Source organism: Rhodnius prolixus, unplaced genomic scaffold, assembly GCF_049639745.1.
Source record: "Rhodnius prolixus isolate KJV_2025 unplaced genomic scaffold, Rpr scaffold_6, whole genome shotgun sequence".
Classification (NCBI taxonomy): domain Eukaryota; kingdom Metazoa; phylum Arthropoda; class Insecta; order Hemiptera; family Reduviidae; genus Rhodnius; species Rhodnius prolixus.
Window position 1 is genome coordinate 24,746,170 of NW_027411634.1, and position 23,997 is coordinate 24,770,166.

Below are 23,997 nucleotides of genomic sequence, written 5' to 3' on the forward strand. Positions count from 1 at the left end.
CGCCCGATTGATTAATTCTTATAAAACTATTTGTACGATGTCGATGTTGTAAGGGGGCCACCATGCAATTTTTAAAATCGCAATAATAATAATAATAAAAGGCGACAATTTAACTCTAAGGGAGAGGGCATAATTATTTTGAATGACCCAAACAAATTTTGGATATTAAAGAAAAAATATAGGTGGGCTTTAAAGTTAATCTAAAACTCGGTTAATTTGAAAAGGAACACTACCAACTTGATGATCCACTATTAATCTGCAAGTATTAAAAAATATTAATAAATGAACGGGATAAAAATAAATCCTTCGCTCGAATTATACGAATTGCATTATTACCAAATAATTCACTGCACTTTACACATAAATGGTACTGGACTTAATGCATTAGTTTCTGTCATTCTCTAATGTGTCCTAATGACAATCGAGGTTTATTAATAAAAACCCTTAAAGTTACTAATTAGCCAAATCAAGTTTATCGAAAACAAGTATATGCAAAAGCAAAGCAAGGAAAAAAATATTTAGTTAAATTCACGAAAGGTAAATTTTTAATTAACACTAAAGTAATCGCCTATTTTTTTTAGGCGGGGCTTTACGTCCAACTACCAATTAGGTGTCGTGGACGGAGGCGACTAGTAAACATACTTTACTGTAAATTTCTTTTATTAACCATTAAATAAAATCCAAGGCCTAGACCGAGAATCGAACCCACTACCACATTGCATATTAGCTTTACAGGTCTCGCCTCTAACCGCTCGGCTACCGTGGCGCCTTGATCCCATATAGCTTTACAAGTTTAATCATGATCCATTAAACAATGTGTACACAAAATTGGATTGAGTGATTTATGATAAACTACTGTTTGGCTGTAGATACCTAAATCGTATTAAATAAATATATATTTTCATTTGGCCAAGTTGCAGAAATTGTAGATAGTAGCTAATGCATCTTTATTATAGCCTTTGATTGAGAAAAATACATCCCTTCTGGTAGTCTCTGGTTCTCTTCATCTGATGAAACCATCCTCAGGAAATGAAAGAACGTTGAAGGAAGGGCTTGTGGTTGCATAAGCATCAAAAACAGTCACCAGGTATAATATCCTTTATCTTTTCATCTGCGGGACACTTGTTCAGAATATCTTAGGGCCCTAAAAAGGGGAAACGCATGATGGCTAAACGAGAGATGATATCTAACTAAAGGCTGGCACCCTAAAACTAGATGAATGGTATCATCATCTGAGGATGATATAGTTTAATGAGTTTAGAGCTCAAATAGATCGCTTTTGTTCTTAGTGATGATGTATAGCTCTGCTTTAGTAAAACAGAATAGAATTTCTAAGATTCTGAAAAATAACTGCAAATATTGCGTTAAAATAAAAATAATGTCCTTAAGCTTTGAAATAAACTGGTAACGCCTGAAGCGAGCCAGATGGAATGATATTTATAATTTAGTGCGTCATATGGGCGAAAAATAAATTGCGGATCTTTGCTTTAGAGCAGGGATGCGAACCTTTTTGAGACGTGGGTCGAATTTTGTTCATTTTTTTTTTTAGCACTAGCTCTTGGGGCACTAATACCCATTTGCACAAGAGTTAAGTTTAAACATTTTAAACTGAATATTTTCAAAACTAATCATCTTTAAAATTCAATTGGCTTAACGGGTAAAACGGGACGAAACAAGTGCTATGGAAGTCTCTTTTTACTAACATAACTGAACAAAACCTTACAAAAGTGTGTTTTATCTGAAGAAAAATCTAAATATGGTTATTTGCTTTGGGTTGTCAATTTTTTTTAATAATAATCAAAATATGAGTAAAATTATACATTTTATTTGATATTTTGTAAACACTTTTGCTTTATTTCAAATACTACAAAAAACATTTGTCGTCATTTGCGTTTTAGAACTGTAATGATCAAACTAAAGTTTATAGATAGCATTTAAATTGCTTTTGTGTCAATATGCGTGATCGGAAAAAAAATACAGATAGTATATAAATTATCCACACAATTAGAAAATCTAAATCAAACCGCGTAAGCAAACAAATGGTTGCCTAGCAATTGTGGGCATAGGTTCGCCATCACTGCTTTAGAGAATAGAATAACTTTTTACCATCCCCAAAATCCATCAAAAATATTCATGGGGGGGAAAAATGAGAGGCTTTAAGTGGCTAAATAGTAAAGTAAGGGAGCTAGAGTGGTTCTAATGGTTACGATGCTTTGTAAGTAGGAGATCCCCAGTTCGAATCCCGTAATTGCTACTTTTTATTTGTTAGTAAAAATGTTAGTAGTAAAGTATGTACTATTCGTTTACACGATCATCAAGGTCAACTCTCTTTGAACAACTATTTAATTATGTTAAAAATCTGCACAAATTATTTTTAAAAAAACAGTATACAAGAATGAAAAGTGAAAATAAACAAGGATATGACAGATAATGTGAGCTGTTTTTATAACGGCAGGAAATGGTTTGCTATGACTAAACACGAGTCACAATATGCTTTTATCTCACCTAGTTCACATTATTATTCTCGACGTTTGTCTTTAAAATAATAATATATTCATTTGAATAAATAATTATTAATAATATTTTAACCACAAATGAAATAGCTTTTTGCTGGTATTATAATGAAAGAAATAATGTTTAAAGAATACTATATCAGCTGAAACAGCTGACACTTCATTCAATATCTGAAAATAATCTTTTTTTCTTTGATTTTATCACACGTAGCAGACATGTTTATTGCATCCCTGACCGCTTTCAGAACTTAAATCCATCATCAGAGGTAAATTATTCAATTTAAAAAAATATTTTATTTTCCTTCTTCAATAAAATAATAAAAATAATCCAAACAAATTACTTTGGCACTTGTTGCCTCTTCCTTCTCTGAAGTTCAGCCATATAAGCGGACATCCTTTCATTTGAAGTTAGCAAGCTTTTTGCAGCTTCCAAACTTTGGGTTTGATGTTTGCATGCGGCTAATAGTTTGGTCGTTCCTTCGCGCATTTTTATTTCTACTTCTATCTTCTGTTCCAAATCTAATTCCTGTAAAAAAAAAAGAAAATAATTAAAAATAAAGGTTTGCAAATGAAACAAAGTATAAGAAATTATAAGTAATGTTAGAATTTATGGAAATTAAGAGGTACATGTTTTTTCACAATTTTCTATTTTCAAACACATACCCTAATTAGATGTCTGGCATAAAACATAAAATTAATTTTTCATATTGGCAATTTACAAAATTGGGAAAAAATAAATTGCTAGAAAACGTAACATTTATTTTAAAAGGGGCACTTCCGCCTATCCTGTCACTTTCTCAAATTTAGAAAGTAATGTACCCATTTATTTCCGGTTTTCTGTTTAGCAGGTGATGAGATCGTTCATAATACTTAAATGACACCTTAGCGGATTAGCTTAAACGTCTTCTAAACCGGAACTGCCTTAAGCATTATTCTGAAAAAAATGTTTCAAACAAAAGTTATAAACCTACTTTGTACAATTAGCATAACTAGCTTAAATAACTTTAGAAATTAGTTAGAATTAGTTTCCGAGTAAATTTTTTTTAAAAAAAACTTAAAAATCAATTCTGTAAACTGGCATTTTCGATTGGCTGATTTTTTCTAAAAGCTTAGTCTCATCTTGTTACCGAATCTAAATATCGATTTTGAATTAGTAATTTTCTATAATTTTACATTTTTGAGTTGTGCTGTTCAGCACATATGACTACACAAAGAATAATCTTACAAAGGATACTTTCGGTTTTAACTGAAAATCTAATATTTGCACGATTGCAACAACTTCTAAGAAGAAGTAAGAGCTGTATTAAAAGAGAGAATAAGTATGATACGAGGGACATTCAATAAGTAACGAGACAAATTATTATTGCTCAAAAACGGTTTATTGAATCAGTACAAAACTTTGGTTACTTTTCAACATAGTCCCCAGCAACACTTATCCCATCTTTCTGCTAATTTGTAAATGCCCTTGGCATAAAATTCTTTGGGTTGATCTCGAAGCCACTTTTGCACCTGATTTTTTACCTCTTCATTGGATCGAAAATGTATCCCTCGTAGACCATCTTTAAGGGGTCCAAACAGATGGAAGTCTGATGGGGCGAGGTCGGGGCTGTAGGGGGGGATGTGGAAGGATCTCCCATCCCAGTTTCAGAAGTTTTTCTTTCGTCAGCTGTGCCGTATGTGGACGGGCGTTGTCATGAAGCAAAATCACGCCTTCAGTCAAGAGCCCACGGCGTTTCGTTCGAATTGCAGGTCTTATCTTGTTTTCCAGCATGTCACTGTAGTACTGGCTGTTGATTGTTCTTTGGCCTTCAAGAAAATCACAATAAATTGGCCCCTGAAAATCCCAGAATACTGTAAGCATGACTTTACCGGCAGATGGCTGGGTCCTGAATTTTTTCCGAATAGGAGAAGTCGTATGCTTCCACTCAAGGCTCTGTCGTTTTGACTCTGGCTTATAGTGGTGGATCCATGTTTCATCACACGTTACAATTCTTTTGAAAAAACCTTCTCCTTCAGTCGAATATCGATTTTTCAACTGTTGACTGATTTGAAGCCCGGGTTTCTTTGTGAGCGTCCGTGAGTTGTCTGGGCACCCATCTCGCACAGGTTTTCTTGTACTGCAGCTTGTTGTGAATAATGTTATGGACAGTTCCAACACTCGCGTTTACTTTTTCACTCATCAGTTCAATGGTGATACGCCTATTGTCTCGAATTAACGCGTTAATCTGAGATTCGAGAGAGGAAGTCCCAACTTCGATCGGTCGTCCACTGCGTTGCTCGTCAGAAACTTTTGTACGGCCACTTTGAAACAGTTCTACCCATTTGTAAACGTTCGAACGATTCAAACAATTGTCTCCGTACACTTTTAACATTCTTTTGTGGATTTTACTACCTTTCTCACCTTCCGCGACTAAAAATCTGATCACGGCACGTTGTTCTTCCACGGTGCAATTCTCGAGCGGACTCGCTATCGTTAACTGAGTAAATTTGAGGTTATGTTTACAAAATATAATTGAACAGCTAATCAGATGTCATCGCAAGGTTGCCAACTTTAAGTCCTGAAAGTTTCATACGGATCAATTTAGCTGTTTTTGAGCAGTAGTAATTTGTCTCGTTACTTATTGAATGACCCTCGTATTTCCTTTAATCGACGTTATTTGGTACGCAAATGTATTAAATAAAAGAGATTTCTCTTTGAGGAACATCGATTCGGAAAAAAATTCCCCCAAAAATAATAGATTAAATTTTAATTTTACCACAACACACTATAGAAGAAAACTTCAAAATTACATGATTAAGTACTGAAATATAAAATCGAAGGAGTGTAACGCATTAGACTTGTTTATTTTGAATTTAAGTTGTGAGTGTCGCTCGGGTGTCTTTCTCGATGTGAAGCCTTCGATCGGGTGTGGCACCCGGGCTTGCTCTGGAAACTCAAGGGCATTCTTACGTTCACCCACTTCCTCATCTTGAAGTCCTATTTGTCAGACCGTCAAATCGGAACATCGTACTGAAGCGGGGGTGTTCCGCAAGGAAGTATCTTAGGACCTATCCTATATGTTATACGTTGGTCGTTTGAAAAGTCCGTGCAAAAATAAAAACTACTTAATTTTTTGGGGTAAACCTTTTTTATTTTTCAACATAGTCTCCTTTTAGGCTTATACACTTCGTCCAACGCTGCTCTAGTTTGTTGATCCCTTCCGAATAATAGGATTTGTCCAAGTCTGAAAAATAGCCATTCGTTTCTGCAATCATCTCCTCGTTTGAATAAAATCTTTTTCCCGCAAGCCATTTCTTCATATGGGGGAACAAATAGTAGTCCGAGGGAGCCAAGTCTGGAGAATAGGGGGGATGTGAAACGAGTTGGAACCCTATTTCCATTAATTTTGCGACCACAACTGCTGAGGTGTGAGCTGGTGCGTTGTCGTGATGGAAAAGTACTTTTTTGTGGGCCAATCGTGGGCGTTTTTCTTGCAGCTCGGTTTTCAAACGGTCCAATAACGATGAATAATATGCACCTGTAATAGTGCTATCTCTCTGACCCTCGTATACTCAGCAGACATACCAATCCATCCTGAAACTGTCCTCCTAACTTATGCAGATGATACCGCTATACGTTCTGCACACATTGATCCGGTAACTTCCCACAGAAACCTTCAAACTCATCTCTTTTCTCTTGAGGAATGCTTTAAAAAATGGAAAAATCAAGTTAAATAAAACAAAATCTCAAAATATTACTTTTACTCTCCGTCGCAAAACTCTTCCTCCCGATCTACTGTGACTCAATTCCAATTCCTCCTGCCAATTTTGGGCTGTATTTAGACGAAAGACTGACTTGGAACCCGCATACACGACTTAAACGAACTGAAGTTAACAGTCGTTATCGACTACTTAAAAGACTACTAGACCAACGTTCAAATCTTTCACTTAATATCAAACGATTGATTTACAATTCTATACTAAAACCTGCCTGGGCGTACGGTATTGAACTGTGGGGTTCAACGAAACGTTCCAATCTTCACAGAATTCAATCTCTTCAGTCGAATGTTCTCCGCACTATAGTTAACGCTCCATTTTATGTTTCAAATCTAACCATCCACACAAGACTTAGTAATTCCGTTTGTAAATCAGGTTGCCTCGGAACTAGCTACAGAAACTTTCATCAGAACTTACACCCTCATTCCAATCCTTTTGTCTTAATCTTGTTCGCCATTTCATCATCTCGCCACCTTCCAAGATTATCCTTGTAGGGGATTAAAACGCCAGTAGCTCCGCGATTTTCTCTCTTCTGAATAGATTAGCTAATCCTGGAGACGACTTAGGGAGTGTTATCACTGGGTAACTTCTCCCCTCAATCAGTGAGTTTCTAGTAGTGTCAGTTATTGTCATTGTTATACCTATAGTGTATCTAGCGCTGGTGTAACTGAACAAATGAATTGAAAAAAAAAAGTAGCGAGTAATCAAAAGATTAATCAAATATCATTGAAGATCTAATTTAAATTGGTTCATTAACATTTTATTAAAAAATAAAATAAAGTGATTCAATGAAGTAATAAAAATGATATGCAAGAAATTAATCTGATGATACACAATTCAAAGAAATTAAAAATCATTAGTAACTCTTGTTAGTCAAGCGATTTCTGTAATCAAATATGAATTAACTATAGGAAAAATGAAAAAATAAATAAGAAGTAAGAAGGTTCTGATAACATTCATACGATGGGTCAATGTCTCTAAACCAGACAGTTCTCAACTCCTAACATTCAAATATCAAATATTTAGAAAATTAACTTCTACATTCTCTCGCTATATTCTATATTCTCTACATATACGAAGGTGTCTAATTTTTGGAATTGCGTTTTTAACAAATATGAAATACATTTTTTATGTTTAGTTTTCCAGAATACAGGAGAAATTAAGGTGGGAAGCTTAAATATAATTATTTTTTTTGATACTATTTCTACCCATAATTATGTTTGGACCAACATTTGCGAACTTGAGAGGCTTTTTTAAACGACTTTCTCGAAATTTGCTCCCAAAATTTTATTTAAACTAAACGCTAAGCACAAATTACGAAGGCCTAACACTTTGAAACATAACAAATATGTTAAGACATATTCAAGGCATCTCACTAAAATTATTATTATTATTAAAAAATAATACTGTAAACCTTATATCAAAGTTGGGCAGGATATCAAGGTTTTAAGCAGGTGATAAGGTTTATCCAGCGTGGACTAGAAAGGGAATTATACATTAATTTAGGTAGGGAAACCACAACCTCTTTATCCTGTCATATTTAATTAGATTCCAACCAAGATTTACTGTCATTTATTATTAAAAATAATAATTATTTTAGAGGGTGCCTCACAAATTTTGGGGGCTAACTCCTCTTCTTTAACAATGTAAAGCGCCGGATCCCTTAGAAAGCATTACTTCCCAAAAAATTTGAATCAAATCACAATTCATTCATGAAAATTGATTCACGCGTCGAAAAATTGATGCAAATCTAAAAAGTTTAATTGCTGTTATTAATAGTTAATTTAATTGTACAATAACGTTCTATCAAAAAACTTGTGCTTAGTTCAATACCTCGTAATACATTTAATCAAAATCTAATTGACAAGTTTTTAACAAAAATATGCAATAAATAAAAACAAAAAATAAGGATCTTCGGGACCTTATAAAATCTAAAAAATATTTAGAATAATTCAATGAAATAAAATTATAACTACCCAGGCACACATTACTTAAAAGGCAAGCAACCATAAAACGTGTGAAACTTCTTTACACAATACTTGGATGACGCTACTAATTGCCTATAGAACGATTGATATATTATACTATCCTCAAACCTACGTGGACTTACAGGGTTCAGCCAAAACTACAAACCTACGGACAGTAAAAGTGGCAATTTTACTAATTTTTAAATCTGAAAACGGAATTAGTGGATTAATACGTATATACAGGGTGAACCAGTAAGTAATGTCCATAGGCCTACTGTGTGAAGTACATCTGAAGTGGAGTTCAGTGACGTATTGGCCAACTTCATATTTTCCACTGTTCTTGACGTCACTTAAAATTGTTTTTAATAAATCATTACTTTTTTGCTATAAATATGTTATTACTCAGAAAGTTTTAGTCCGAATTCAATTCTGATGACACGGTTAGAAAGTCAGATAAATTTTCTAAAAATTGACACCATTTCGAAGCATAAGTCATTCTCCAAACAGCCTCAATCTTCCTCCGAATGCTGGAAAAATAAAAGTAATCGAAATTTTTAAGAAAACTCATTAGGCCCTTATGTGATCATTATCAGACCTAGGTGCTGGCACTTTTTATAAAAGTTTCCTTGCCTAATGGGCTTTCAAACGGTATATCATTTTCCAGGATTCCTTTTATCTTCGTACGAGAAATTATGTTTGTTTTGCAAGAAAACGTGTACACGAGCACTCCAACAGTGTTAGTTTATCAAGTTGTTTAATTCATTGAAAAACTCTTTTAGATGGGACCGGTAGTCAATTTTTAATGTAGGCTGTCTTAAAATAAGGAAGTCAAAGGTTACAAGTTGCACTTTAAACATTTACTTCTGATCTCACTGAAATATTTGAGAAAATGTTAGGAAATATTTTAAACAAGTACTTAAACAAAAATTCATATAGTTTGTATTTACTCCAAATTACAATTTCACACATAACTGCACTGTTGAATTGTTAAGAATGTGAATAAGCCTTAAAAACCCTTTGAACCCACTAACAGATAATCCTTACATCGGAATCTGGAATTAACCAATACAAATAGGAATCTTATAAATAAAACAAATAAACTTCCCTGATCTGTTAGTTTAAAATGCCTGAACTGTTCAATGTACGGCATTGATCCGCACAGTACTTTCAAATATTTTTTGGTTTAGATGAAACATAAAGTTTTGTAAGGTGAGTTAGTGCCGAGGATAGAGTTAGCCACTTCCTAAATATCCCCAGGGCGTCGTAAAGGTGGTGGAGAAAACAGCGGAAGGGGATGAAGTCTGAATACTAAACTCTGCCAGATGTTTCATGTGTACTGCTCTCTCAATAAAAAGAAAACACAAGTTCTCTTTTAGTTCCTACTTTTGAGTGGGTATGTATCAGTGACTTACATCATTCATTTTTTTCTCAGTTAATTATACTTATCACAGCTTTTAGGGGAAATTACGAAATTTTCGAAAATTAAAAAGAAATGTGAATAAAAAACAAGGTAAATGCTGATTTTTTAACCTCTTAAACCAGCGTTTCCCCAACCTGTGGTACGCGAAAAATAATCAATAATGGCGGACATAAAAAAATTAAATCATAAAAATATCATAGAAACGTTGTTTCCTATAATTCATAAAAATTATTTTAATTAATAATATTATTCAGTAAAGTTGTTAATATGTACAGTAATAAGGTTACTCTGTCTCACGAGAAAACATTTAATAGGATTAAAATTGTCTTTCATGCAGTTTTTTCCAAAACCCGAAAACATGGATTTCAAACCCCTTCTATAAAGAAAATTTAGGAAAAGCTACATCATTATCGATAAAAGATAAAGAAAATTTAATAGAATTATCATGTGACAGAACTTAAATGATAACTATGTAAAGATCTGCTTAAAGAGGCTGGATTGTAATGAGTAAGCTCTATCCAAGTAACATTAAAAATTGGTAGTTGAATACTTAAAAGAAATTAATTTATAAGATTTGGGCACAAATATAATAATCCTAAAGAAGAACTTTGTAAATTAATTAATTACTTTTAAGAGAAAAATATGTACGCAATTTTTAATTATTTAAACAACGTTTTAAAACTAAGATCTTACACTTTACAAAGTTTATAAAGTGAACATGAACTTGAACTCCTTTGTAACAGATAATAACACACACTCGGAATAACAAATTTCACGAAATACAATCATTTTTACGAAGTGGTACAATTTAGCATGATGTACTACCAAGTGATACGCGAGCCAAAAAAGGTTGGAAAACGCTGTCTTATACTCGAACTTTTTTAGATAAATACTGGACCTTAGATTTTCTCTTCCTAGGAGCTTCTTACAGCTCACTATCCGGCTATCTACTGAAAACTTCGGGTGACGATGACCTAAGATGCTGACGCGCCTTAAAATAATATTAATAAACAATATTTACACACCATACTCGCCTATAGATATGTAAATGTTCGGTTAGTGCGAATATCAGGGCTGATTCATGCCAGAAATGAGATACAGAATGTCCGTTGATTAGATTTTTATAGATGTTCCGCAATATATATTCATCAAGAGACATCCTTTTTTTACCATATTATTGAGCTGCATGCTTAATGGCAGAAATGCCTTCAGTGACTTAGGGGGAGAAGAAAGGGAAGAATGAATTTAATGGATCCCAAAACAATGTTCCTCATTTTGTACTTCTTAAAACCAATAATTAATAAATTTCTGTTCATTATTTTTGGTGACTGATTCATAGTTTCAATAGGATGAAAAAATACTAGCCATTTCAGTCGTGATAAACTTTATTATGCCGAGCTTTCGATCTAGGCATAGCACAGAAAATCATCACACTTTCGATCTCCTAACCACAAAGATACTTAATCAGAAACTAACACACAAAAAAGGAAAGTGCTAGAAATGATACACATCTTTTTTTTCCCTTTATTCTGAAATTCGCAACTGCGTAACACATAAACGCAACAAGCAAATATGATAGCGTATACATAACGTGAAATATAGAACAAAAAATAAAATAAAGTAATATATAAAGTAAAAACGATATAAAATAATAAATAAATAAGTAAATAAAATAAAATCACTGGAATGACATGAATGAGGGCCATCCAACGATGACCATCATAAGTCGGTTAAACTGAAATACCGAATGGATTGAATTCAAAGGATGACCATTTTATCGTTCGACCAGGTGATCGCGAGGCCATCGGCGCCTCAGTCTACGAGGAGGATTAGATACACATATCTAAGACAGAAAACAGTCTAAATTTCAAAACTGACATCAACAATTTAAACAACATATACACCAACTTACTACAAAATACTTGACAATTGGCAACACTGACTTCCTCACAACCAAACACATATCACACACAGAACGATCACACTCAATCCATGAACAGACAAGACAGAATACACACCAACCCTCTAATGATGTAAAATAGTACATTATCTAGGCGCCACAGTAGCCGAGCTAATATGTATTGTGGTACTGGGTTCGATTCCCGGCCTTTAGGCCTTGGATTTTATTTACAGTATTTACTTAAATTTTATAAAAGAAATTTACAGTAAGTATGTTTGCTAGTCGCCTCCGTCCACGACACCTAATTGGTAGTTGGACGTAAAGCCCCGCCTGAAAAAATAGGCGAATACTTTACTTTTACTTTTAGTACATTATCAACTAGGTAAATATTTTTGTAAATTTTCGTTACATTATACATATTCATTGTAATATAATTAATTGTTAACACACTGTAAATATGTTCCACAGCCTTGAAGATGACCTAGTCCCTAGGTCGAAAGCTCGGCATAATAAAGTTTATCATGACTGAAACTGGTATTTATTTTTTCTTCCTATAATAAATTTATTTACTGTAATGCAATAATTAATACATGCATTCGAATTTTTCAATATATGCCTACTCATACTGTCTCTTTAAACGTTGATACTTATTTCAAAACGATCGCATTTCTGATAAAACCTGTGTCCTACAGTTTGTGAAAACTTAGCCTTTTAAAGGTGGTAACTGAATCGAGATTAGGCTGTGCTAGTTAAATAAAAGGAAGGAAATATGACACAAGGGTAAGAACCAGCTATCATCTGCTCACTAAGAGGTACTATCATATGCGTTTATACGTGCGTATCTATGCACACATGTGCGGTAACACAATCTAGACCTACGCGTGTCTAACACTTTTTCCCCTTCAAGTATGACATGGCTATGACTATAAATATCATCATAAAAAAAAAAATTGACTGGTTACATTTGCACAACTGTTTCTTATCTCATAAATTGTTATATTCTCAATTGTTAATATCATTTCATAGGAGGGTAAAGTATCAACCAAAGTGATAGAACTTTAAACACAAAGATAGTAAGCACAAATCGTCACAGAAAACCACCATTGTCATTGTAGAGAGAATGCAGGAAAAATTGCAATAATGACTGGTGCAAATCACTGAAGTTTTTCCCTTGCTTCCATACTTGAGGTTCATTTTGATCTCCTCTTGGAGATATGAAATTTGGGGATATGTTCTAAATGTTTTCCTAAAAAAACCGTGCAAAAAGTAAAAATGAAATCCATATTACATATTTATAAAACAGAAACAATTCATTTTTATTACAAAAAAATTAAAATGAGTGAACAGTGCAAAAATTTAAATTGAAATTAGGAATAAAAATCAATTCCGCAACGATTCATAACAAGCTTGCATGTTTATTACGAACTGGATCAAAAATGCTTTCATCAGTAGATATGTCAGTAACTGTGTTACATATACTGAACACTTGAACACTGAATAACGAAATGTTGTATTCCAAGTTGAAGTACAACAAGATAAAGAAAAAAGTGATAATAAAATTCGGGTATTCCCCCGTAACCTCCGGAATACAAAGAAAACTAGCCAAGAAGTCATGTGATGTCATCAAGACCAAGTCACTGACACAAGAGTGGGCGTAAACCGGCCGACTTCTGATCACACTGTCAAAATTAGATCAACAAAAAATTTTTTGGTTGTAAAAAAAGTGTATTAGTCGTTATTGTTAAACCATTTTATTTCAAAATGGTGTAAAAAAAGAGTTGGGTGAACTTCTGATTGATCAATTTTGAGCAAGACCTTGTAATTACATCTTCTGATGGCGCCTAAGCTCAATAACAAATTTGAATTTTCTGCTTTTTCTGGTTTTTGAGTTACGGTGGGTAGAAATACCAAAAAATATACGTAGAGTGAGGGAGACCAATACTTAACAGTTTTGAAAACCACTTTTCGTACTCAGGAGATCTTCAAATCGGATACTTCCGGTAAAACATGAAAATCTAAACGATTCCAACACATTCTTCTCCTGCAGAATAAGACTAAGTTAAAAGAAGGTAAGCAATTGGTCGCAGACGGATTACATTTACCAATGATTAAGATCTTTAACATAAAATAAAAAACAGACTAAATAAAATTTTGCGTCACTACTTTGTTGGAATAAAGAGAAGGAGTCAAAAGTTCAATTGCAAGAACCCAACAAGACTCCCTTGGGACCAACTGTGAGCGTTGAGCTTCACTTAAGAAGTAACGGAGAGAAATCATTATACGCTACAGTGAATTCACATCACCAATTAACAGATGAGGTAATATCCCTAACACTAAGATGAGTCAGCCAGCTGTCTATAAGGAGGGGATATAGTAGCGATAGACAGGCACAAAGAATGGCCGCATCTAGCCGGGAGACAATGTTCACACGCCTCGCTGAAATATAGAGGCCCATCGTCACTGATATTTGGTTAGCGTTGACGTCAGCTGTTGGTACTACTGGATCCTTTCTTCAGATTGTGACTCAATTCACTTCATTCACATTCTAGATTGTTGTATTTATTGGGTTGAGTTCTAAACCAAGGCAAATATAACCCGTGTGTATTCATATTTCCTGACATCATAACACTTGGTGGGTGTTTTTAATTATAGAATTGTGATTGTGTTCTAGGAATATCCCGATGAGTTTATGGCGATGAATCGTTTTTGGGATATATTGTTCTTTCTCGCTATCGTTCACACTCATCTAGAAAGCAACATAACAAAAGAGAGCAATAATCAGAGGAGCTCCTTTTTTTGCTTTGTCTTAACGTCAGAACATAGTTTCTAGAGAGCCACTCTAATTGCTTAATCGGGAAAATTGGACTTCGCTACCATGACTTCCTTAATTTGATCTAAGAATATGGACAATTCTTAATTTCTAAGGCCATTTTAAAATAATTGGTTTCTTCCACATAGGTTCTACAGTACCTGGATGAAATGACCATAAGCTTCTGCCTGATTTCTTCGTGTTTGGACATTATTCTCTAACTTCTTGGATTCACTAATGTGAGTTCAACGAAGGATATCCATCGTCCAGATAGTTCTTTAACCGGATGTCTCTGTAAAGAAGTCTTTTAGCCTAGCTACATCTATTCTCCTTTCATAGTCTAATCAACGGAGACGATCTTCCTTGTACAACCTTACTCAAAAACAACAATATGTCTTTTATAAAACCTCTACGAGGTCAAATACCTTTCTACGAAGCCCTTTTTCTCCCTTAAATACCTTCCCTCTCATACCACAAGCAATCTGTCGCTCTTTTCAGACACGGAACCTCGGTCTCACTAGCACACTAATCCTCCTTAGTGCAGTCTAATAATTTGGTTTATTATAGTCACGGGAGTTACACGACAAACTTCGAAAGAATAACCGTTTCACTAAACCGATTTATTTTTAGCCAGTAAGCTATTCATCTCACTTCAATTTCGGCCTCTACATCATTTCAATTCTTCTCAAAAACTCCAGAGACCGATTTTCAGCAATTGCAGTTACCTAGCAGAAAAGAGTTGTACAACCAAGTATCGTATATTTGTACAATTGTTAATTCTTTAAATTGTGTGGTCATTTCATTCTCATAAACTTTATTTAGTCTTACTGAGGATGAACAGCTGCCCGAAACGTCGAACCATAAAAGTTTTCTATCAAAAGAAAATTAGTTTTCTGAGCTTTAGTCAACCACTAAATGTAAATTATTGTTTAATATTACTATTTCAGATCTAAATTGCTTAATATAATGGTATTTTACTTTGGTAATAGATTTGTTGCAAATAATAATGATTTTCCCATCTGGTTATTAGCTTTATTATTAATTACTTTATTTTATTTTTTTACAAAGAATTTCTTGACTGTAATGTTTGGTTTCTTACAATCAATCATACCAGTATATTCGTAAAAGTTAGTTTGGGAACGATCTATTTAATTTCAAAATACCTTTTATCTTCTACAGAAGATAGGAGTGGATAGCATTGTATTCAAAGTTCAAGTTACAATGACAGTACAGTTAATTTGTTACAGTAGTGGACACAAAGCGCTCATGGTGGGAGAAGATAAAAGTATACGTGTGTGACTGAAACGTGATGACATCTTGAAGTCGTGAGAGGCGTGCAAAGATCCTGGCTACACATTACACATGAATGGCTGGCTGCATGAGAAATCCAACAAAAAAATATTCTGTATAATATAATGCTAAAAAAATTTGTCTGTTAGTAACGATGCTGCTGCTATATAGCTTACCATATTCCATTAATTTCACTCACAAAATCAACCGCTACTCTATTTGCGCTGTTTTAATCATTTCAAACCGTCAAGCAAGCAACAAAAGTTGAAATGATTAAATAAAATGAAATTTTACCTTTATCTATTATACAGGGTGTTCATTTTAAGAAGGTTCAAATGCATTTCACGCTTAAACGGTTGGTCTGAGCGAAAAATGGAAGAGGAAAACTTTGTTGCCTGTCACCTCTAGTTTCAGAATATGGGACTTGATTTTAGATTCCTGCCTGCATACGCGGCTGACGCGCAACCAAAAGTAAGTGTTCGCAGTTGACCCCCATTTTCATATACACAGTTTTAAAGAGTATAAAAAGTTATGAAAGAAACCGGAAACCGCAATTCGATATCTTCAAAATTAAAGGTGCTAGGCCATTTCAAAATCTGGTATTTATTAACAAAAAATAATTTTACATCTGTTATAAACATGCTTGAGCAGTATGTACTGTCTCAAGCCAGTTTAGCCAGGAGGTTATCAACTGCTCTCTGTATCTGAGGAGGAACCTTTGAAAGCACAGTACATGCTGCACAAGCTGCGTAAAGTGCATTATTTGATAAATTAAGGAATAAATTTGATTTTAAATATGTGGCAGGAGGTTTCCAATTTTTTTGGTAATTAAACGCAACTCTCTGAAAATTACCAACAAATTATTAAACCTTCTTGTTTATTAAGAAAAATACTAGCTTTACTGCCTTGGCAATACTTTCAGAAAAAAGGGGATGAAAAAATACATAAAAATGATCTATCGCGTGCTCTTCTTTCTCTTTGATAACAAGTTCAAAAATTGAAAAATGATTAGTAAATAGCAGATTTTGAAATGGCCTAGCACCTTTAATTTTGAAGATATCGACTGTGGTTTCCGGTTTATTTCATTACTTTTTATTCTCTTTAAAACTGTGTATGTGAAAATGGGGGTCAACTGCAAACCCTCACTTTTGGTCGCGCGTCAGCCGTGTATGCGGGCAGGAAACTAAAATCATGTCATATATTCTGAAACTAGAGGTGACGGGCAAATTTTTTTGCAAAAAATCAACCGTTTAAGCGTGAAATGCATTTGAGACGTCTTAAAATGAACACCCTGTATAAAATAGGTAACCTCTCTAGAAGTTCGTAAATACGTTCTTAATGGTATTAGCCGATCGGAGCGTACACTCATTGTTTGTTGCAATGAGAGTAAAAGAAACCTGCATGGAACATCCCAAGCTACTATATCCTTGTTAATATGCAATGTTTACCGATAAAGTATCTGAATTATAACCGCCCTGTTGCTCATTCCTGTGCTGCATAGATACTTATTAGAGTGACTCTAGTGTTTAGTTGAGACTTCATAACTAAATAACAAATAGTTATGTAACTTGAATACCTAATTTAGTAAAGTTACTGAATATATAGTAATATAACTCATAGAGTTCTGGGAGTAAATTAAGTTAGTTATATTTTATGAGAGTACTGGCTGACACCAGGTTATTATAGGTTCCAGTTTCTACACTGACTACACGTCAGTTCCTATACAGTTTGAAAACTGTAATGTACAATGTTTCAAATAGAAAATTTATACTTCGGAATAAATATGTATCTGTTTTTCTCGTAACGGAAATAAGAGTAGTAGTTTACAATTCGCAATTATAGAGGAGACTTTTAGCTTTTTTTTAAGTTTTGTTCGAAAGTGGCCCTTGACAAGTTCCTTTCAACTATTTACATTCGTTGCAATCATGTAGTTCTAAAACTTTTATTTGAAATAATTCTTCCAGGATTTATTCGTTCAATGATACTTCCTTCCTTTTAGAGTGTCCCATAAGATTACGTAGCATTCTGCTACATTCTATTAAAGAAGTATACGAGGTCAGTAAATTAAGTAGACTGATTTTTTTAAATTTTTTTATTCAAAAAGAATTACAATTCTATATTGTCACCTCCAAAATAACTTCCTTCTGAAGCCACTCAGCGCTGGAGACGTTTCTTCCACTCCTCATAGCAGTGCTCGAACTCCGATACTGGAATAGCCTTCAGCTGGTCGGTTACTGCCGTTTGAATGTTTTCGACTGTCCTAAAATGAGTTCCATTGGTGATTTTTCAACTGGTGACGAGTCTTGGGTGTTTGAGTACGACCCAGAAACCAAGCGCCAGAGCATGGAATGGCACACTTCAACCTCTCCAAGACCAAAAAAAGCAAGGATGGCGAAGTCGAAGATCAAATGCATGTTGATTTGTTTTTTCGATATCCACGGAATCGTCCACAAAGAGTTTCTACCTCAAGGTCAAACGGTCAATCAAACACTTTTACCGAGAGGTTCTAGAAAAACTTCGAAAAAAGGGTCATTCGTGTGAGACCAAACATCAAGAACAAATGGGTGTTACATCACGATAATGCTCCTTGTCACACAGCAATTTCAATAAACCAGAGTTTTTGGCCAGTAAAAACATTCCTGTGGCTCCTCAGCCTCCTTATTCGCCTGACCTTGAGTCCTTGTGACTTTTTTCTCTTCCCGAAGTTGAAATATCAAATCAAGGGAACTCATTTTGGGACAGTCGAAAACATTCAAACGGCTGTAACCGACCAGCTGAAGGCTATTCCAGTATCGGAGTTCGAGCAGTACTATGAGGAGTGGAAGAAACGTCTTCAGCGCTGTATGGCTTCAGAAGGAAGTTATTTTGAAGGTGGCAATATAGAATTGTAATTCTTTTTGATTAAAAAAAATTAAAAAAATCAGTCTCATTACTTAATTTACAGACCTCGTACATTAATGTTTTACGTAGAAACATAATTTTTATTTGTATAATTTGTTTTAGGGCAATTAACTTTAGGTCAGGAGAGATCTGTTAGATGAGGGATGAAGGTAGACTTTGTTACGCCTCTCTGGGCCACAGTGGTGCCGCTAGCTTCAGTGGAGAAGGGGTGGGCCTGAAGGAAAGGAAAACCCACACAAAAAAAAATATTGGACGCCACGTCGTTTTATAATAAAAAAAAAATTTTCATTAATAATAATAAAAAGAGGAAACGGGAAAACCCTAGAAGGGGATGAACGACGAAACCCCAAATAACATATATGGAAAGGACAAGGGCCGGAAACTGGGTAATGTGGGTATCGGAAAGGAAGATAACAAGTGAAAAGAAAGGAAAAAGGAAATGATTTAGGAACTAACAGAATAATAATAGAAGGTAGTGTAATAAAAATTTATATCAATAAAAAAAAATTAAATATAAAAAAAAATTAAATTAAAATAAATTAATAATTTAATCGGAAAAAAAAAAAAAAAAAAAAAAAAAGTCGGATCTGGCTGGGATCGAACACTGGTTTCAATCACCGGAGTTAAGTGTGCTATACACTCGGCTACTCTGACTTGCTGGTTAATCTAGTTAAGAAGATTGTCTTCACTTCTGACTCCTTTACAACTGAAACAAAGCATGGTTTCTAGGGGTAGGATTTTTCTTTTGGGTCTTATTAAAATTAAACAAAATACGTATAAACATAAACAAAATTTATTAGTTTTCCTTTAACATAAACAAAAAACGAACTTCTCTTTACAACAAAAAAACTGCCTAACCAGAAAAGAAAATAATCAACCTAACTCAATTAATCTCTATCTCGAAATTTATTTACAATTAAATTCCTTACCCCTAAAGCAAATAATTACAGTTATACTTAAGTGGCCACATAAACCCCAAGGATTAGTAAGTAATTAAAATAAAATAAAATAACTTCGTGGGGCCGGGTCGGCACCGAATTTAGTTTGTTAGTTTTTTTTTTCCACAAACAAAAGCACCTGTTGTTGGTCTGGACTCGCTGCTCCTCTTAAACCCCTTTCGGGTATTCCTTCAGTTTTCCTTTTTGAAGGACTTTTGAGAAAGTAGCGTGCTAAACAGATAGCAAAATCCACTAATGGTTCAGCCCAACACACTCGCCATACTCCTCTCTCTAACCTGCTGCCTCCTTCCACTAGTCTCCGCTGGAAGCGCTGTCTGCTTGCCTCTTCTCTCGTTTCTCTTCTCTCTTCTTTCTTCTTTCTTCTGACCCGGGCCTCTCTTCGAGAATTAGCCGACTAAAAACTATTTCAACGAAAAAACCTAATTCTTAATACAAAAAAAATTTCTTTTTTTTTTCTCAGGTAGCCAGCTTTTCCGTGAAGACACTCTCCTTATAAAATTTTCCATTATCTACCGTTTCGCTATTTTTCTTTGATTTTATTTTAGCTGTTATAAATCTTATAAATATTATAAATATTGACACCGTAATAACTTCACCCTAAAGATTAATTTGAGTATAATATATTTAGTTCTGCAAACAGTATAATTTTATTGTATTAACTTATAATAAACAAATATGTTTTGAAATGTTCAATTCGAAGGAAATGAAACTTTTAGAAACTAGAGCATTACGAGGGTCGTTTGAAAAGTCCGTGCAAAAATAAAAACTACTTAATTTTTTGGGGTAAACCTTTTTTATTTTTCTACATAGTCTCCTTTTAGGCTTATACACTTCGTCCAACGCTGCTCTAGTTTGTTGATCCCTCCCGAATAATAGGATTTGTCCAAGTCTGAAAAATAGCCATTCGTTTCTGCAATCATCTCCTTGTTTGAATAAAATCTTTTTCCCGCCAGCCATTTCTTCATATTGGGAAACAAATAGTAGTCCGAGGGAGCCAAGTCTGGAGAATAGGGGGGATGTGAAACGAGTTGGAACCCTATTTCCATTAATTTTGCGACCACAACTGCTGAGGTGTGAGCTGGTGCGTTGTCGTGATGGAAAAGGACTTTTTTGTGGGCCAATCGTGGGCGTTTTTCTTGCAGCTCGGTTTTCAAACGGTCCAATAACGATGAATAATATGCACCTGTAATAGTTTTACCCTTTTCCAGATAGTCGATGAGGATAATTCCTTGCGAATCCCAAAAGACAGTCGCCATAATCTTTCCGGCCGAAGGAACGGTCTTCGCCTTTTTTGGCGCAGATTCCCCCTTGGTAACCCATTGTTTAGATTGTTCTTTGGTCTCAGGAGTGTAGTGATGTATCCATGTTTCATCCACAGTGACGAAACGACGCTTAAAGTCCTGCGGATTCTTCTGGAACAGCTGCAAACCGTCCTTGCAACACTTCACACGATTTCGTTTTTGGTCAAGCGTGAGCAATCGCGGCACCCATCTTGCGGATAGCTTTATCATGTCCAAATGTTGTTGCAAAATATTATGTACCCGTTCATTCGAGATGCCCACAGCACTAGCAATCTCACGCACCTTCACTCTTCTGTCATCCATCACCATATCATGGATTTTATCAATGATTTCTGGAGTAGTAACCTCAACAGGGCGTCCAGAACGTTCAGCGTCACTTGTGCCCATATGGCCACTCCGAAAATTTTGAAACCACTTATAAACTGTTCTAATCGAAGGTGCAGAGTCACCTTAATGTTTATCAAGCTTCTCTTTAGTCTCCTGAGGCGTTTTGCCTTTCATAAAGTAGTGTTTAATCAACACACGAAATTCTTTTTCGTCCATTTTTTGAAAATCACTCGACTTCCTCGATTCAAACGAATGCCAAACACAAAGAAATAGACCGATCTGGCTGAAACTTGGTGTGTGTTCTTCCAAGAGATGCTACTAACTAAACATAACCTCGTTACGCGCCAGTAGTGCTATCTCTCTGACTTTGCACGGACTTTTCAAACGACCCTCGTATATACTCTGGTAATTACTAATTAGTCAAATCCCTTAGAATTAATTCATTTGAATCCCTAAGTAAATACAAATCGTAATAACATTTCAGAGTTATTTCCTCAAAATGCAACAATAGTTAGACCAAGATAATACAAGTTTACTGCTTGCTATTTAGCTAAATTTAGAACTCCATCGTAGCGGTAAATCCGCTGGTATTAACTGCTGGTTTGTAAGTAAGAAATTGTAAATTGTAAACTTCCTATAAATTTGGTAAGAAAAGGATTTCAAATTTGGGAGAAGGAGAGTATGCTGTGACTTATCTATCTAGCCATCTATTTCAATTTTTATTTTTTAAAGATTTTGTTGTGAGGAATAGGGTTTAAGCCATGAAATCTATCTAAACTGGAGACTAGAAGCACAAGTTCGAAACCATATTAAATTTCTTGATAACGTTTGTAGTTTTTTGTAACGAATTCTGCACTTTAAAATCGTATCTTCAGGTCTTAATACACATCTAGAAGTCTAATTTAATGATTACATTATAAATGTACTACATCTCAGCTGAAGCAGCAATTTTCGTAGAATTTCTACACCAATAAATGCAAATTACATGAGGTAAATCAATATAACTACAAAATTAATGGGCCCTAATGATAACAAGCAATCACTAATATCTACGTTACAGCAACAACAATGTGGATAAACAGACAAGATTGATACAAGAGGATAGACTGACCAAGGGGTCATACTCCACCTTGTCGACCTGGAGCAATGGCCCATCAAAGGAAGTGTGAAACCCATTTCATTTACCTGGTAACCCACCCATACCTTGCCTGGCAAGATATTGTGTGGTATGCGAAACAGGTTGTCTGATCCTGTTGTTCAAAAAAGTTGAGAGGCGCTAACAACCTACAGTTGGTCGTTGAAAATTTTCACTCAAATTTACAAGAATTAAATGCGAGATTTCGGGAGTGTAAGATTGTAAGATGTTAAATAATCAAGCTTTACTCTTACTAAATGACAGCTAAATCAGACGTACAGCTGAAAATACGAAAGAGGAATTCAAAAATTGAAAATAATTAGTTAAATATAAAGAAAAACTCAAGTTAGTCGGAGTTTGGTACAGTTTGCAGGTAATCAAGGCATTAAGAGGTTATTACACGGAGGTTAGGTACCCAAAGAAGGCTATTGCCACCTTCTTATTAGCCACCTTGTATAAATACAAGAATTTGCCAATAGAAAAGGATAGTTTAATTCCAATCGTTACCCACGCAGTATCTTTACTAGTTTGTCTAGCCGTTATTATTGTCTAGTTCTATATTTTTATGGTTTTAATTAAAATCCTTGTAAAATAATTGTATGCCTAGCTACGTAGTAATTCTAAAATCAAGCACCACCAAGTACATTATATCTCCTATAAATTTTACGAGTCAAGAAGTGAACATTATTGGTCCAAGGCTTGGTAAACAGGTTTTTGCAGGTATTTCTAAAACACATTCATAACGTAAGAAAGGAAGTTCAATGGAAATAAGACTAAGTAGCAGGCATATGCCAGCTAAATAGTGCAAAATAAATATCGTAATGAATAAATGTCGTAATTACATTACCAATTTATGGCACTGCATTCTAGATCAAGGTGTAAACTATGGTAAACAGGTGGTGGGAGAAGTTTACAATATAGTAAAGTTAAAGAAATCTTTTTTAGTCATACAAGGTCAAGTTACGGAGAACTATAGAAATAGTGGGACTTCCTTTACGTACACAAACAAGTTTCTTGTGTAGATGTGGGTTCGCCCACAAGTCTGCTCCAGCATTACACTTCTAAGGTGCCGCTTTGTATTATAATTTCTGGGTTACTAACATTCAGTTTACAGCCAAACCTGAATATGGAATCAATTTTTAAAGAATTGCAGCACAAAACTTAATATTAATTTCGAAATGAATGAACATTCACAAAGACTGATCACTGTTGTAAGTTTTCTTTGACTGTGAGCTCCAACTGCTTAAGAAGGGAACTTAGGATGATACTATAAAAAAACTACTGGTTATTAAGATTGCATTAAATACGCTGCAACCATTTCAAAACAGATATTGTGGCTCGCCTACGATGAACCTTGGTTCATACAGAAAGAACCGCATTGTGTTGGAATTACCCATAATAAAAGATTTCGACAAATCCAAGTTGACTAAATCCAAAACTGCACTAAAGGTGCAATTACTAATTAGATAAAAGATGTTCTTAATATAGCTGGCAGAGAAGTAATTCAAACTTATGAGATCTGTAAATTAAGTAATGAGACTGATTTTTTAAATTTTTTTATTTAAGAAGAATTACAATTCTATATTGTCACCTTCAAAATAACTTCCTTCTGAAGCCACACAGCGCTGTAGACGTATTTTCCACTCCTCACAGCAGTGCTCGAACTCCGATACTGGAATGGCCTTCAGCTGGTCGGTTACAGCCGTTTGAATGTTTTCG

At 34.6% G+C, this 23,997-nt stretch overlaps 1 protein-coding gene across 5 annotated transcripts in view; it reads right to left on the reverse strand.

The window, feature by feature from the left end:
• The window catches only part of LOC141460342 (rhotekin-like), a 287,313-nt gene that overhangs the window by 7,700 nt on the left and 255,616 nt on the right, over positions 1-23,997 (reverse strand). For all 5 annotated transcript variants that reach the window (XM_074140253.1, XM_074140256.1, XM_074140252.1 and 2 more), the window contains one exon: positions 2,855-3,039. In XM_074140253.1, the coding sequence (XP_073996354.1) occupies positions 2,855-3,039 (185 nt within the window). The remainder of the gene's footprint in view (positions 1-2,854; positions 3,040-23,997) is intronic.